This window comes from Bos indicus, chromosome 18 (assembly GCF_029378745.1).
Source record: "Bos indicus isolate NIAB-ARS_2022 breed Sahiwal x Tharparkar chromosome 18, NIAB-ARS_B.indTharparkar_mat_pri_1.0, whole genome shotgun sequence".
In the NCBI taxonomy this organism is placed as follows: domain Eukaryota; kingdom Metazoa; phylum Chordata; class Mammalia; order Artiodactyla; family Bovidae; genus Bos; species Bos indicus.
The window spans coordinates 36,032,440-36,047,480 of NC_091777.1; the positions used below are offsets into that span (position 1 = coordinate 36,032,440).

At 48.8% G+C, this 15,041-nt stretch overlaps 3 protein-coding genes across 7 annotated transcripts in view; 1 reads left to right on the forward strand and 2 right to left on the reverse strand.

Annotated features, from left to right (window-relative positions):
- Positions 1 to 5,025: 5,025 nt before the first annotated feature.
- DPEP2NB (DPEP2 neighbor) lies at positions 5,026 to 10,609 on the reverse strand. The gene is given in 3 exon segments (XM_019979750.2): positions 5,026 to 6,411; positions 7,920 to 7,959; positions 7,962 to 10,609. Coding segments are annotated over 3 exon segments (375 nt in total). The 5' UTR covers positions 7,992 to 10,609; the 3' UTR covers positions 5,026 to 6,106.
- Positions 10,610 to 10,719: 110 nt separating this feature from the next.
- DDX28 (DEAD-box helicase 28) lies at positions 10,720 to 12,542 on the reverse strand. Its single transcript, XM_019979745.2, has one exon. It carries the CDS (start codon positions 12,540 to 12,542, stop codon positions 10,905 to 10,907), a length of 1,638 nt encoding a protein of 545 aa, XP_019835304.2. The 3' UTR covers positions 10,720 to 10,904.
- DUS2 (dihydrouridine synthase 2) overlaps positions 12,514 to 15,041 on the forward strand; it is a 32,124-nt gene continuing 29,596 nt past the window's right edge. For 2 of the 5 annotated variants that reach the window (XM_070770814.1, XM_019979748.2), the window contains exons 1-2: positions 12,572 to 12,691; positions 14,605 to 14,681. The gene's annotated coding sequence lies outside the window, so the exon portion shown is untranslated. The other 3 variants (XM_019979747.2, XM_070770813.1, XM_019979746.2) reach the window with 3 other exon arrangements.

Sequence of the window (15,041 nt, forward strand, 5' to 3'; positions counted from 1 at the left end):
TAGGCACCATTACTGTAGAAGATTAGCCAGGCAACAAATTTTCTATAACGTTCAGCTTCAGTCCTTAAACAGGCTGGCACCGGTGGCCATGGCCTTGAGGTGACCATATAAAGCTGATCATGGAAACACACACACATGTACATTCTTATATACTCAGGGGCACGGGAGTACTCACACCCAAGCGGCAAGCAGATTTTAGCCAAAAAGGTGACATGTCGTTCCCTTAATCTCACCCAAGGCATCTTCATGCCCCATCCCCACCAGGGGGAAAGGAACACCCTAGCAAAGTCTTGTCCTGTAGGATCCCCCCGGACACAGGGACAGTTTCGGGGCAGAGGTTGTGACAAAAGTTTTCCAGGTGCTGCCGACAGTGGGTGGAAGTGAAAAGAGGATGGAGGCAGAGAAACCCAGAGCCTGGCTCCAGAGCTGACCTGAATGTCATCCATGATACCCTCTACTTTCTGCCCACCCCTCCCCTTTCAGGGCATCTTTAAGTTCTGCTGATTCAATCTCCAAAAATCTCCCGGGTATGTCTCCTTTCCATGCCCACCGTTCCTTTCCCAGTACAGGTCATTTTCATCTCTCACCTCCTTCTGGTCTCCCCATCTCCAGTTCATTTCCCACAGAGCAGGCATACCCTGTCTCTCTTTGAAAAATCTGGTGCCATCCTCCTCCCCAAAGTTTTTTTGTGGCTTCTTGTTGCTCCTAAACCTCGGATTCCTTTATTTGGCTTTCAAGTCCTGGGGAGTCTGCCCTCACCTGCTGCTCCAGTTTCAACAAATAACACAAACCCCTAAGATCCCCTGGAGAAGGAAATGGCAATCCACTCCAGTATTCTTGCCTGGAAAATCCCATGGACAGAGGAGCCTGGCGGGCTACTGTCCACGGGGTTCCAAGAGTCGGACATGTCTTAGTGACTGAAGCACCACCACCACCACCACCACTCTGTCCCCTATTTTCTGGCCATACCAGCCATGCTGCCCCTCAGCCTCCAAATGGTGGCGCTGTTGAGGCAGGGCCAGGGGAGGAAATCTTGCCATCAGGAAGGGTTGAACATACCATGAAGAACTCTGCTAAATCCAAACCCTCTTTGGCAATTTACCCCCTCTAAAAACAGGAACATGAGTCAAACTCTCAGACTGCTCAGGTTCAGGTTTTGCTGGGACTTCTTCCTCTTCCTCCCTACCCCACCCTGCCCCAGCAGTCAGAAGTGGTTGCCCCCGTTGGAGCTGGCAAGTAAACTCAGTAAGGCCTCGACCACCACATTCTGGCACCTGGCACCACACCTGAGCACAGCAAGCACTTGACCAGCGTTCAGTGAAGAGTGCGTTGACTGGGAGCACAGGAGGCTGCTGCCTTCCCTTCCTTCCCAGAACAAGGAGATGTGACAGCAGTGGCAGTGCATCAGGGGAGCCAGAGTTACTGGGCGCCCAGAGCTATGCTGCCAGTTAGTGGCACATAGTGATTCAGTCTTCACAATAGCCCACGAGGTAGGTTTTTACCAGCCTTGCTTTTCCTCTGATTGATTTTTTTTTGTTTTGTTTTAAAATTGAATTATAGTTGATTTGGGCTTCCCTGGTGGCTCAGACGGTAAAGAATCTGCCTGTAATACAAGAGACCCGGGTTTGATCCTTGGGTCAGGAAGATCCCCTGGAGAAGGGAATGGCTACCCACTCCAGTATTCTTGCCTGGAGAATTCCGTGGGCAGAGAAGCCTGGCAGTCTACAGTCCATGGGGTCACAGAGTCAGACACAACAGAGTGACTAACACTTTCACTTTTTTGCTATGGTTGATTTACAAAGTTGTGTCATTTCAGGTTACTGCAAGGTGATTCAGCCACACATGCACACACAGATATGTGTGTGTGTGTGTATATTTTTTTTTTCTTTTTCAGATTCTTTTCCTTTATGCGTTCGTGTGATGTTTAGTCACTAAGTTGTATCTGACTCTTTTGTGACCCCATGGACTGTAACCTCCCAGGCTCCTCTGTCCATGGGATTTCCCAGGGAAGAATACTGGAGTGGGTTGCCATATCCTTCTCCAGGGGATCTTCCTGACCCGGGGATGGAATCTCCTGCATTGGCAGGCAGATTCTTTACTCCTGAGCGGCCAGGGAAGCCTCTTTTCCCTTAGAGTTTATTACAAAATACTGAATATAGTTCCCTGTGCTATACAATAGGTCCTTGTTAGTTGTGTTTTATATACAGTAGTGTGTATATGTTAATCCCAAGCTCCTTATTTATTCCCATGCCTCCCATTTGGGGGCAGCTTGTAAGGACAATGGAACTAAGATTCTATGAAGGAGAAATATCCTTAGTCTTCTGTTGTCTGGGGCTCTGGAACCCCAAGCCAGACCTACTCAGACTTTGTCTCTTTTGGCTCATCCTCTGTGTGTGCTTCAAGCCCTGACGGGCCAGAGCTCTGAAGAATGACAGCCAGCTGTTTGGTCAAGTTTGCCATGTCTGACTTTGCATACCTCCTGTTCACTGCTGCCGGACTCACCAGAGTTGGCTCTGTCTTCAGTGAGGAGAGTTCATGGTTCATAAGGCAGGCACCTGGGAAAGCCAGCAGTGGTAGGCAGAGTAGCCCACTGGCCCTGGGGTGGAACCTGCCTTAAACCTGGCTGAGAAGGACAGGTGTGGGGAGACCAGCTGCTGGGTAGGCACATGATCACAATGGTGCCCTCCTTGCAAGTCAGATAGTTCTTTGGATGTCTCGACTTCCAGCTGCTACCTCTCTTGAGGAGAATCCCCTTCATCCATCTCTTTGTCCTGATATCCTTTGCTGATTACCTGCTGGTGCGGCCTTTTGCTGAGGGGTGCAGTGAGAGGGCTGGACGAGTCTCCAGTGATCAATCACATGTGCCGGCATAACACACAGAAGAGTTGGCTGTGGGGGCACCAGGTGCTGGGAGCCAGCCCTGAGCAAGCAAACGTTTGCTTGACAACATATGCGATTGCTCATTTAGCCTCGAGTTCAGACTTGTAGTCTCTTTCCTGCTCATCTCTCAGGCCTGTCAGACCTGTCCTCCACTACACCATGCTGCACATAGCACGCCCTGCCCCAGACCCGCCCGCCCCGCTCCCTGCGTTTATATGGGAAGCTTGACCTCCTCTGCCTGACTTCCAGGGCTTGCCCAAACTAGCTCACCCTGTGAAGCTGACCACCTGAGTCCTCACTGATTCCAAACCTGGTTGAACATAGGCTCCATCTGAGAAGTTTTTATTTCTTCTTACCTATTAGGGAAAATGTTCAAACATATGAAAAAATAGAGAGAAGAGTATATTGAACCCCTTTGTACCCATTGCTTAGCTTCAACAGTTATCAACTAATGCCCTTATTTCATTTACACCTTACCATCCACTTTTGCAGAATATTTTAAAGCAATCAGACATTTATTTCACCCATATTTAAGGTTGCATCTCTAAAAGATAGGTGTGTTAGTCGCTCAGTCATGTCTGACTCTTTGTGACCCCATGGACTCTAGCCCACTAGGCTCTTCTGTCCATGAGATTCTCCAGGCAAGAAAACTGGAGCGGTTGCCAGTTTCTTCTCCAAGGGAACTTCCTGAGGGGCTCTTTTTAAAAGTCGGATCCTGGCAAAGGATCTGAATAGACATTTTCCTGAAGAAGACATATAGATGGCCAGAGGTATATGAAAATGTGCTGAGCGTCACTAACCTTCGGGGAAATGCAAATCAAAACCACAATGACTTGTCACCTCACACCTGTTAGGATGGCTATTATCAAAAAAAGGAAATAAGTGTTGGAGAGGACCTGAAGAGAAGGGAACCCTTGAACAGTGTTGGTGGGAATTAAATTGGTGCAATCACTATGGAAAATATTTTGAAGGTTCCTCAAAAAAATTAAAAATAAGACTATCAGATGATCTAGCAATTCCACTTCTGGGCATTTGCCCAAAGGTAACAAAAACACTAACTCAAGATATATGCACCCCCATGTTCACTGAAACATTATTTACAATAACCAAATATGGAAGCCACCTAAGTGTCCATCGTGGATGAGTGGATGAAGAAGAAGTGGAATGGGGGTTCAGGATGGGGAACACATGTACACCCATGGCTGATTCATGTGAATGTATGGCAAAAACCACCACAATATTGTAATTAGCCTCCAATTAAAAGAAATTTAAAAAGTAGCTAAAAAAAAAAAAAGGATGTGGTATATACATCCAATGTGCTGATGAGGCAGGTGAGCCTGAGATACAGGCCCAAACCCTGTACTCTTTATTCCCTCCTAATATTTCCCTGCCCCAACTCTCCAGGACCAACTGTCCCCTTAACTGCTGAGAGAGGCATTCCACCAGTAACATCCAGCAACTCACTGCCATGGCACACAGCAGTCAGAGTGGTCTTTCTAGCACCTGCATCAGATCACTTCACTCCCCTGCTCAAATCCTTTCCGCAACTTCCCATCACACTTAAGAGCCACACTCTTCAGTATGGCTGATGAGGCCTACTATGATCTGGCCTGTTTCTACTTCTCCAACCACATCTTTCATTCTCTTTCCTCCCTGGTCACACTGGCCCTTCTGCCAGTCCTAGTACAGGCCAGCCTCACTCCTGCCTCAAGGTCTTTGTGCTTGCCATGTCCTCCTTCAGAAATTCTCTTCCCAGCTCCTCACAGGATTCTTTCACTCGCATCCCCACTGAAATGTCAGCTCCTCAAAGAAGCCTTCCCTGACTACCTAGTATAACATAGCAACCCCTCATCACTCTACCCCATTATCCTGTTCTACTTTTCATATAGCAATTATAATTACTTGAAATTATTGTTTGTGTCTTCTTTTAGGTTGTGGGTGCCATGAGAAGAGGGGTTCGATCATCTCATTCACTGAAACATCTCAAGCAACCAGCACAGAGGGTGGTATGTAACGGGTGCATGTGTACTTGCTAAGTTGCTTCAGTCATGTCCGACTCTTTGCAGTCCAGTGGACTATAGCTCACCAGGCTCCTCTGTCTCCAGGCAGGAATACCGGAGTGGGTTGCCATGCCCTCTTCCAGGGGATCTTCAAAAAAAAGGGGTCGAAACTGCATTTCTTAGGTCTCCTGCATTGGCAGACAGGTTCTTTATCACTAGCACCACCTGGGTACTCAGTAAATATTTGTTGAATAAATGGATCGACAGATGGAATGATATCTTCCCAGTCCTTCCTCTTTTCTCCTTACACACACACACACACACACACACACACACACACACACACACTCACCCAGGGAAGTATTTATCAGGCTCTACATTTCTTAAAGAACCTGCCTACATCCTGCCCCAATTTACACAGGTGTCTTTGCAGGAGCCACATAGGTAGAAGCTACCCCCAAGGGTCTTTTTAGAGGCAGAAGTTCTCAAAGGACCAGGAACCCCATGTGGGAATATACTTACGGAAACAGGGAGGTTTGGGACCTGGCCTTAGATAACTTGGATTTCAAGTCAGACACTGTTACAGAAAAACATTTTATTGAGCAGTAAGGGACCCCGTTAGGGCTAGAAAAGGCTGGGAATAAAGGAGCATGTGAGCCTCGGGGAGGGGTTGCTGCCACTTGACTCTCCATCATGTTCTTGCTCCAGGGAGCAGGTCTTCCTGGGTCTCTTTATCCTGCCTCCTGATTCAAGGCAGGAGGCTTTTTGGGAAGTCACACATTGCTTCTTTCAGTTTCGAAAAGCCCAGCTCCCCTTGGTGTGTGGTGGTGGCAGCTGGCAAATGGCTCAGGCAGGAGCCTGTGTGGTAGACAGGGCCCCTGCGAAGGCCACTCTGCACTTCTCTCTGCTCCTGGGTCCTCATTGGCTCACAGTGTGAAGATTGTTCTTTATTCTGCTCACAAAGGGGCTCCCGAGAATTGAGCAGAGGAACATCAGGTTTTCCTCCAGGCCAGCTTCAGTCCTGGGATGTTCAGAGCAGACTCTCAACCCTGTTTCTGAGGTTCCTTGCTCATGGCCATTTAGTGTGGAAGGAGGCTCCTGGTTGAGGAAGGAAGGCTCAGACAGAATGGCGCAGGTTCTAATCTATGACAGTGGGGGGTCACTGCAGGAAGCAGCATTTGCTGCCCTTAGGCAGTTAAATCATTGCCCTCTCTTCAGAGTGTGGCTCAGCCAGCAGGCTTCTGTGGGGTCAGCCTCCTGCCACCATGCTGCAGTCACTGAATTTTGGGGCTGGAGCAACTGAGGTCTTTATCCTATTCCGTCAGAGCTCGCTGTCTCTTGGGAGTGTGGCTGAGGACTGGCTTCTCTGCTTCCACCTTGGCTGTGGTGGCCACGGGAGCATCCCCGTAGGCTCAGTAGCCACCGACCAGGCAGTGTGTCTCCCCAGGCCAGCCTACCTGTGCTTTTCCACGCCCTCGGTAGAGGACATGGCAGTGACCAGGTGTAGGAGGGGAAGTGGGAGCCAGAGCTGCTGCAAAGAAAACAATTGATCAGTCGCTTCTGCTGTACAGTCTCCTGCCGGAATTTCCCCCTCTCACCTCTCTCCCAGTTTCTGGCTGAAGCCCTTTAGTCTGCTTGACATCCAAAACACAGCCTCTGCCCATCACCCCATGAGTCCCTAGAAAAGGGACTGCTGCTGCTGCTGCTAAGTCGCTTCAGTCGTGTCCGACTCTGTGCTTCAGCCCACCAGGCTCCCCCGTTCCTGGGATTCTCCAGGCAAGAACACTGGAGTGGGTTGCTATTTCCTTCTCCAATGCATGAAAGTGAAAAGTCAAAGTGAAGTCGCTCAGCCGTGTCCAACTCTTATCGATCTCATGGACTGCAGCCTACCAGGCTCCTCCATCCATGGGATTTTCCAGGCAAGAGTACTGGAGTGGGGTGCCGTTATTGGCTGCCAAAGCAATTCCTAGAGCCTGTGACTACAGCAGATGAGGAACTCTGTTCGCCATTTCCAGAGAAAACCTTAAAATAATTGCAATCAGGATCCCCTCCATCTCTCCCTTCCACACCAGAGAAAACATTCCTTAAGGTCTGTTTTTATTTTTTTATTTTTATTTATTTATTTATTTTTTAAAGGTGGTGGTGGTTTAGTTGCTAAATCGTGTCCAACTCTTGCGACTCCCATGGACTGTAGCCTGCCAGGCTACTCTGTCCATGGGATTCTCCAGGCAAGAATACTGGAGTGGGTTGCCATTTCCTTCTCCATAAGGTCTGTTTTTAATGGAAATGCATTTCAAGTTTTGGGAAAAGGAGTCTAATTTGGTAAGAACCCCTCCCACCTTGGCAACCCCTCTTGGGCCCCATTTATATTGCCTGTTTCATCCACACTGAACTCTAGCCCTCTGATACTTTTATCTAGATTAGAAAATACTAAGGCAGAGTGACCAGGAGATTCAGAACCAGATTGTGGGTACCAAGTCTAGGCATCAGCCTCCTGGGACACCATCTCCTCAGCCCTCTAGTCTTATTAGCATTTCATCACTCCCCTGGGTTCTTCTGGTCTTTCCCTCAATACCACACCACTCTTTCCCCCAGTATGCACCAGCTCAGTCTGGAATGTGTCCGAGGGGACCCATGTAGATATCCCCATAACTGCATGAAGGTGCCTGGGCTTGAAGGTGAAGTTCAAGAGCAGCCCTCTTCCTTAAACTGCTCCATTTATCATTTGCCGACAAAAATGCATTTGCCTATTGCCAACAGGCCAATCAGGAAAGGATCTGAATGGAAGCGTCTTGTAGCCCAAAGAGTAAGGCTACATTTAAAGACCGGGACCTTCCTGCTCACTTGCCCAGGGATGACCTTTTGCTTATCCTCAGCAATGAGCACTGTGGGTCCCTGAAGGTGCCCCAGGGCACTCATATTACTTACAGTTGGGAAAGTGCTGAGGTGTGTGTGGGAAAGCCCCAAAGGAACATGTGGTGGCCAGGTGAGGCTGTGTATACACAATGCCTCTTGTACAGATGTCCAGTCTCAGCCTACCTGCTGTGTTGCCCTTCCAGGGGACAGAGGACAAGTTAGAGTGAAGATTAGATAGAAGATTCGATCAGACATTCTCTCTTACACAGCCAAAGACTGCTATCTGGTAGAGGGACTGGTAGGGAAGTTTCTCCAAGAGCAGCACGTTTGCGCAGTTACCCTGCCATGGAAACTGTGATAAGGGCTGTAAGGTCATCACTACCCAGTGAGGTCATATAAGGAACCTGTGACTTGAGGGGGAGGCTGCAGGCTCTCAGGGTTTTTTGGAGGAGAGCAGAGTGAAGGCAGAGAGGCACCTTGCCTGGCCCCTCACATCTGGGCCTCCCCACGCGTGCCCTAGTCTAGTAGCCACCCCCTGGGGAGCATGCCTGTGGGCTGGCATAGCCCCTGGTGCCAAGGGAGGGCAAGAGAAACCCACATTCTGAGATTGGCCTGAGAGGCAAAATTGACCTAAGAGACACTAGGCTGTATGGTACTAACCCAAAGAGAGACAGAGATTTGTGTGGACTGGGGAATTGGGGAAGGCTGCTTGGCAGTGGGCCTGAAGGACAAGTGAGATATGGACCCATGGGGACGAGTGGGGAGTCATTCCAGTTTGAAAGAATAAAAGCAAAGACACACTCTTCTCTACCTTGTTCTGCCCCAAATATAAATTCATAGCCCTCTCACATTTTTACAACTGCCAAGACTTAAAAGAACAAGAGCTTAAGGGGCCTACCCAAGGCTACACAGGCAGTGGAGTGGTTCTGCTCAATGGTAGGTTCATATCAGGGTCTGGATTTACAGCCGAAAGGAATGTGAGGACAAGCTCATCCCAATTTAAACTGACACCGAGAGATGTTAAAGGTGCAAAATGAGGGCCCTGATGACTTCACAAAGTGGGAGTGATGGACCCATTTTAATAGGAAATTCAAAACGAACTCATGACAAAATGACAATGTAAACATTACACTCCCCTCTCCCTTAAAAGCAAAAATCATTATAATCCCCCCTCTCTCCACCATGAAAGGATGAGATAACAGGCTAAGTAGCAACCCAGGTGAAAAACATGGTTAACACCGTGAAGAGGTGTTACTAAGACAGTTTGATCCGACTCAAAGAAGGAAAGAGACAGCTCTGCCCTTAGCCTGATCAGGTTCACAGGAAGGAACGTTTGGGGCAGCCTTTGGTAATGTGGCAATGTAAGATAACCTTCTTCAGGGGCTCCCTGTGGCTGACCTTAAAAAAGCAAAGATGGGACATTTGTTTACTGGGGCTGTTGCAGAGGGGATGTGCCCAGGAGGTGGAGACGTCTTGGGCTATTGAGAGGTTGGGCCACTCTGGCTTCGAATCACAAAAACCTTCCTTCTCTCTACTAAATTGCTTGAATTGGAGGATGCACAATAGGACAGATGAAGTCAGGCCTAATTAGAACAGACTGCCTTTGGGAATGCTAGAAGGTAAAATGTGAAGGGAAATGCTCTGTAGGTTTGTCATGGCAGGTGGGCCAGAGTGAGACCACCGATTATCCAAGGCTTCAGAGATTACTTGTCTGAGAGCATCCCTCTGGTGTGGTGGGGGTACCAATACCTTATTATAACTCGGCTGGGCACCTGGGGAAGGCAGAATACATGGTTTATTAACTTAAGAGGGTGGGAGACTCATCTGGGGATTCCACAAAACAACAAAGACTTGTATGTGGATTTTTGCACCAATCCTCAGAAAACTTACATAGCTCTGGAGTAGGGCTCAGGGATCTGTACTTTTAACAAGCTTCCTGGGCAGTTGCACCAAAGTGGTCCACGGATAGTGACTAAATTATTGTCTATTTGGGGTTGCTTTTGAGAGTCAAAGTGGGCAATATTAAAAATTGCAGCAGGCATAGACATAAACAAGGAATATTCAAGGCAAACAGAAATATATAGTTATTCTACATGTGAATCACATTTGAGAAAACTTAGCCTAGTGGTTAAAGAACACAACTCTTAGGACACAGATCAGATTTGTGTGATTTTGAGCTCTGTTTCCTTATATGGGAAAAACTGTACATTTAGCACAATATTCTCTTTTGGCAAAGGTTGCTCTGAGCCCATTTCTGTTCTCTGCAACTTAATCCTTTTCTGTGTGTGAGCAGTTTTAAGTTGTTTTCTTAAGTATTATCTCTTTCAACTGTCTAGGTTCTATAACGCTTATAGAACCTAGGAGATAGTGAGAGGATGCTATAAGCTTATTTTGCCAGTTTTATAAAAATGTTTAACCTCTCCTCTTCCTCTGCAACCAAGAGATGAGAAAGAACTCAGAGGCTGGAAATGCACACTAAGGAATACTTCTGTGTCAGTCTGCCTTTTATTCTTCTGCCACTACTTCCCAGAGAGATTTCACTAAGAGAGCCTAAAGCTTGCCATGGCCATTGTTCATAAAGAAAATTTCTCTATTGCTAGTCATATCCCCTTTTCCTTCTCCTGAGGGCTTAATGGATTTTTAAAAAAAATTTGCCTGTGTAAGGTCTTAGCTTTGGCCACAGGGTGAGGCTGGGATTTAGCTGCCCTGTCCCACAGCGTGTGGGATTTTAGTTACCCCACCAGGGTTCAAACCCACATCTCTTGCATTAGGAGGCAGATTCTTAACCACTGGACCACCAGAGAAGTCCCCTTAATGGATGGTTTTTGGGGCAGGAAATAAAGTTGAAACAAAAACATCAACTGAAGGAGCCTTTGTCCTAGGTGTAGTAGTTTGGAGTGTGAATTTTCTCAGAATCCAGTGAATTGTGCCCCAGGTGGAAACTACAGAAACATCACTTATTGTTAGAAATCATGACATGATACAAAGCCAAAATCGACTTTATTCTTCCTGTGAAAGACTACAGAGAGCCAAGTTCAGTAGTCCACCCTCCAGTGTTGACCAGCAGCTGGGGCCTTTAGAAGGTGACTAAGCAGCCCAGCGCATCCTGCTGACGAGTGCGCTCACCCACCCAGCCCACAGGGAAAGATCCCAGTTATGGCATCATATTTAAGCCTGCTGCAGTAAGGTTTCCTGGTGCAAAGGCTCACTTACTGAGGATCCTAGACCTGGAAGGCTTCTCCTCCTGCGAGCTGCCAGCTCAATCTTCTGAACTAGGCTCACATCCCAGGGATGGGTCACAAAGCTGATGACTGTTCCTGGCACCTCACTCCCCACACGGCCCACCCTCCCTGCTCTGTGGATGTAATCCTGCAGGGTGAGAGGGAAATCATAATTGATGACGAGTTCCACCTGGGTGCTGTCCAGGCCCCGAGAGGCGATGTCTGTGCAGAGAAGTATGTTTCGGGAACCCTTCTGGAAGGACTGGAAGATACCTGCTCTCATAGAGGCTGGCATTTGTCCCTGCAGTCTTAAGTGTTGGATTTTGTGGTCATCCAGAATATATCCCAGCCAGTTCACAGTGCTGGAGCTGTTACAGAACACGAGAACAGTTCCTGTGGAGCCAGTCCTGTGTGCTCTGTCATGCTGCTTGAGGATCTGCACTAACTCAGTTACCTTCTCTGCTCCTTTCAGCCTCATGAACGTCTGTTTGACATGAGGCATGATGCAGTGGAGCTTGGAACTGGTAATGGTGGTTAGAGAGTCTAAACTGGCAACTTTACTCAGCAGCTGGCCTACACCTTCGGGAAATGTGGCCCCCACCAGCACTAACTGAGCTTTGGGATTGAAAGGGTCTTTTAAGTCAGCGGGGCCTTCTGCTATGTGACTCTTCTCCAAGATGTAATCCACCAGTTCCAGGAAACTTTCATCCAACAATGTATCTACCTCATCCAACACCAAGAAAGAGAGCTGCGCCAGGCTGATCAGTTGACCTTTCAGGGCCTTCCACAGAGCCCCTGGAGTGGCCACCAGTACTTCTGCTGGAGGATGTTTGGACAGTTGCAGCCTGACCCTACTCATGCCATGGCCTCCCCCTAACTCCTGCACCCGGAGGCCTAAGGAGCTGCCCAAGGGCTGGGCCACGGCCCGCACCTGTTCAGCTAATTCTCGAGAAGGCACAAGGACCAGGCCTCGAGGAGCAGGGATACGACTGGTGTACAGGCTTGGCTGGCCCAAGAGCCGTTGAAGCAGAGGTAGCATGTAGCCGAGAGTCTTGCCACTGCCGGTTTCCGCGGCGCAGAGGATGTGGCGGCCGCGAAGCAATGGGGGAATGGTACTCGACTGCACGGTTGTGGGCCGAACGACTTCGGGAGCAGCTTCTTGGAGTGCGCTCAGCACACGGGGCTCCAGACCCAGATCGGCGAAGCTGCCCTTGGACGAGAGGTTCCGCAGTGCTGGGGCCTCATGCTGAGCGCGCTCAATGGAGAAATAGTCCTGGCGAGCGCGCCGATGCTTCCAGCCTCGCGAAACGAGTGGCGCAGCCTCCCAACGGCCCAGCGTTTGGCGTGCGGGCTGGTTCAACTCCGGCCGCCGCGCCGAGATCAGCAGCGGGCCAGGTCGCACCAACACCGGCCGCAGGGGACTCCGCTGCCCGCTCTGCCGCTGTTCCTGCCGCCTCTGTAGACCCCGCGGGATGCGCACCACGGGCAGGGGCTCGTCGGGACCGCGGCTTGTCAGGTCCCGTTGAGGCGCCAGAAGCAACCGAGTCGCGAGCGACAACAGCCGTAGCTGCCGTGCTAGAGCCATAGTCCCCGTGGTGCGGAAAAGGCGCACAACAGTGACGTCATGCGCGCGCCAAGGCCTCCCGGACGGTGGCCGGCGCGGCTCAGTAAGACTTAAGGAATTGGAGAACTGTGTGGAAGGAGGGAGGATCTGTAGAGTTCAGCAGCGGCGAGGTCTGTAGGTCCAAACCGGATGGTGACGTCCAGGCCCCGGCCAACCTTGGGGAAGGGTGCACGATGAAGGCAGGACCGGGGTCCGGCGACAGGCGGCGATGGGGCCCTGGCATTAGGAATCAGGAGGGCTGAGGGCTTCTGGCGATCCGATGTCGGATCCCTACAATTCTCCTTTGTCGCCCTCACAGCTCCTGTGATGGCATGTCCAGTTCTGATCGCCCCGTTTAAACTGTGAGGGTGCGGCGGTGTTTTCACAGATGTGCTCCCCTTGTAAGGTCTTCTAATATAAATATTTATTGAGAATCTGAGTGAATGGTCAGGCCTGGGGGCCGAGACCAGGAGTAGATCTGGGCTCAGCGTTCCCCCACCGCCCAGAGAGCTGAGGACCCAGAGGGCGAGCCGATGGACTTAAGCATATCATCTCTTCACTCAAGAGAACTCATCTCTTCGGACCTTTTCCGCTTGCTTTTCAGCTGAGGTTCATTCTTCCTTCTCTTGTCACTCTTTCCAACTTCTCATCCTGAAGCTCGCCTAGCTCCACCGGCTTTCAGGTTAGATACCTAAATTACTTGAATAGTAGTGAGGAGGGTCACAAAGCCATGGTAAGGCAGAATATTTTACCTAAATTCAGTTCAGGTTGCGAAAAAAACCTTACACTATTGGTACTTCCTGAACGGATCCAGAAAATGGGCATCAGACCATTTTTGTAATCTCTAGTGCCTGGGGTAGGAGATAAGGTAAATGTGGGTTAACTACTTGGAAGAGTCTTAACATTTGAAGAAAGAGGTTTTTGGGTTTTTTTGGCCACTGCTGCACAGCCTGTGCTGCTGCCTGCTGTGCAAGTATGGAATCTTAACCACTGGACCACCAGGAAGTCCCTGGAGAAAAGTTTTACTTTCATTAGATACTGTTATAAAGATAAATACTACTATATTTCAAATAGTATTTTGATACACGATAGGCTTTTCTGGAGAGTTACCTGTTAAACTAGAGGAGGAGAGAGTTTTGAGTAATGACAGGCAGACAGAGTCACTGGATAGACTGGTGGCTCTTGAGTGAGAGTGATTTTTGCCCCCACCCTTCCCCCAGGACATTTGACAATGGCTGGAGACATCTTTATTTGTCACATCTGGGGAAATGCTACAGCTTCTAGTGGGTAAAGACCAGGATATTACTAAATATTGCACAATGCACAGGACAGCCACCCCCCACTCCCCAGCCCCGCCAAAAAAAAACAATGATCTGGCCCAAAATATCAACAGTGTGCTGTTGAGAACCTTGGATAGAGGATGGGGACTGAAGAGAGGCTGAGGTTGCCGCATGTATTCTCGCTTCAAGGAGCTACATTTGCCAGGTTCTCGGTGGCCCAGCCCCTTCCCCAGAATCTGTAGTGGGCATATTGACGTCATTGCTTGTCATGCCCTTGGGATCAATAAACCTTGGGGGGCCCCTGAAAGCCATAAGCACAGAAAGGGGTGATTTAAGGAGGGTGGTGCAGGAGAAGAGAACTTCAGGAAGAATAAAATTGTCCTCATGTGTTTGGGGACTGTGTCAGATGGAAAAGAGATGAGGTGTGCCATGGGATGAACCATTCCAGAAGGCAGACTGGGACTGATGATGGAGTCAGATTCTGAATTTGACATAAAGACTACTGTAGCAACCAGAAATGCCCAGATCTGTCTGGAGAGTGCTGGATTTTCTGTCACTGAAAATTTCATGTACAGGTCAATGCCCACTGAGTGGTGATATGATAGAGGGGAGTTGATACAAAGAATATGCTATGATATTGTGATTCTACACTACTTTTATGATTCTTTCCCAGAACTCAGACCTCCTTGTTCCTTAGCTGAAGGGCTCCTTGGATGTCTGATTTGTCAGGTTTCATCCATTTACCTGTGCTACTCTTTTTTCAGATACAAAACAAAGAATTGTTTTGCACCGAGGCAGAACAGATACATTGAAAGAATTATCAGAAAAGAATAATACATAGGTATGTATTTGCATTTGACTTTCATCCAAATATTTGGGACAGGGTAACTGGTTAGTGGCTGCTTTCTCATGCTTGAGCCCTTACAATGTGATTACCTCAAAATGTCATAGGGATTAGAGCCTGTCTGAGCCTGTCTGTCTCTTCTCATAGCCCCTAGTTTCTTACTCTGATTTCTTTTTTTTTTTTGGCTACCCTGCATGGCATGCTGGATCTTAGTTCCCTGACTGGGAATCAAACCAGTGCCCTGTGCAGTTGGAAGCATGGAGTCTTAACCACTGGACCACCAGGGAAGTCCCTTTCTTATCATTTCTTTAGATATTCTGTAAATCTCCTCTTTCCCTCTTGCTCACAGCAGACATT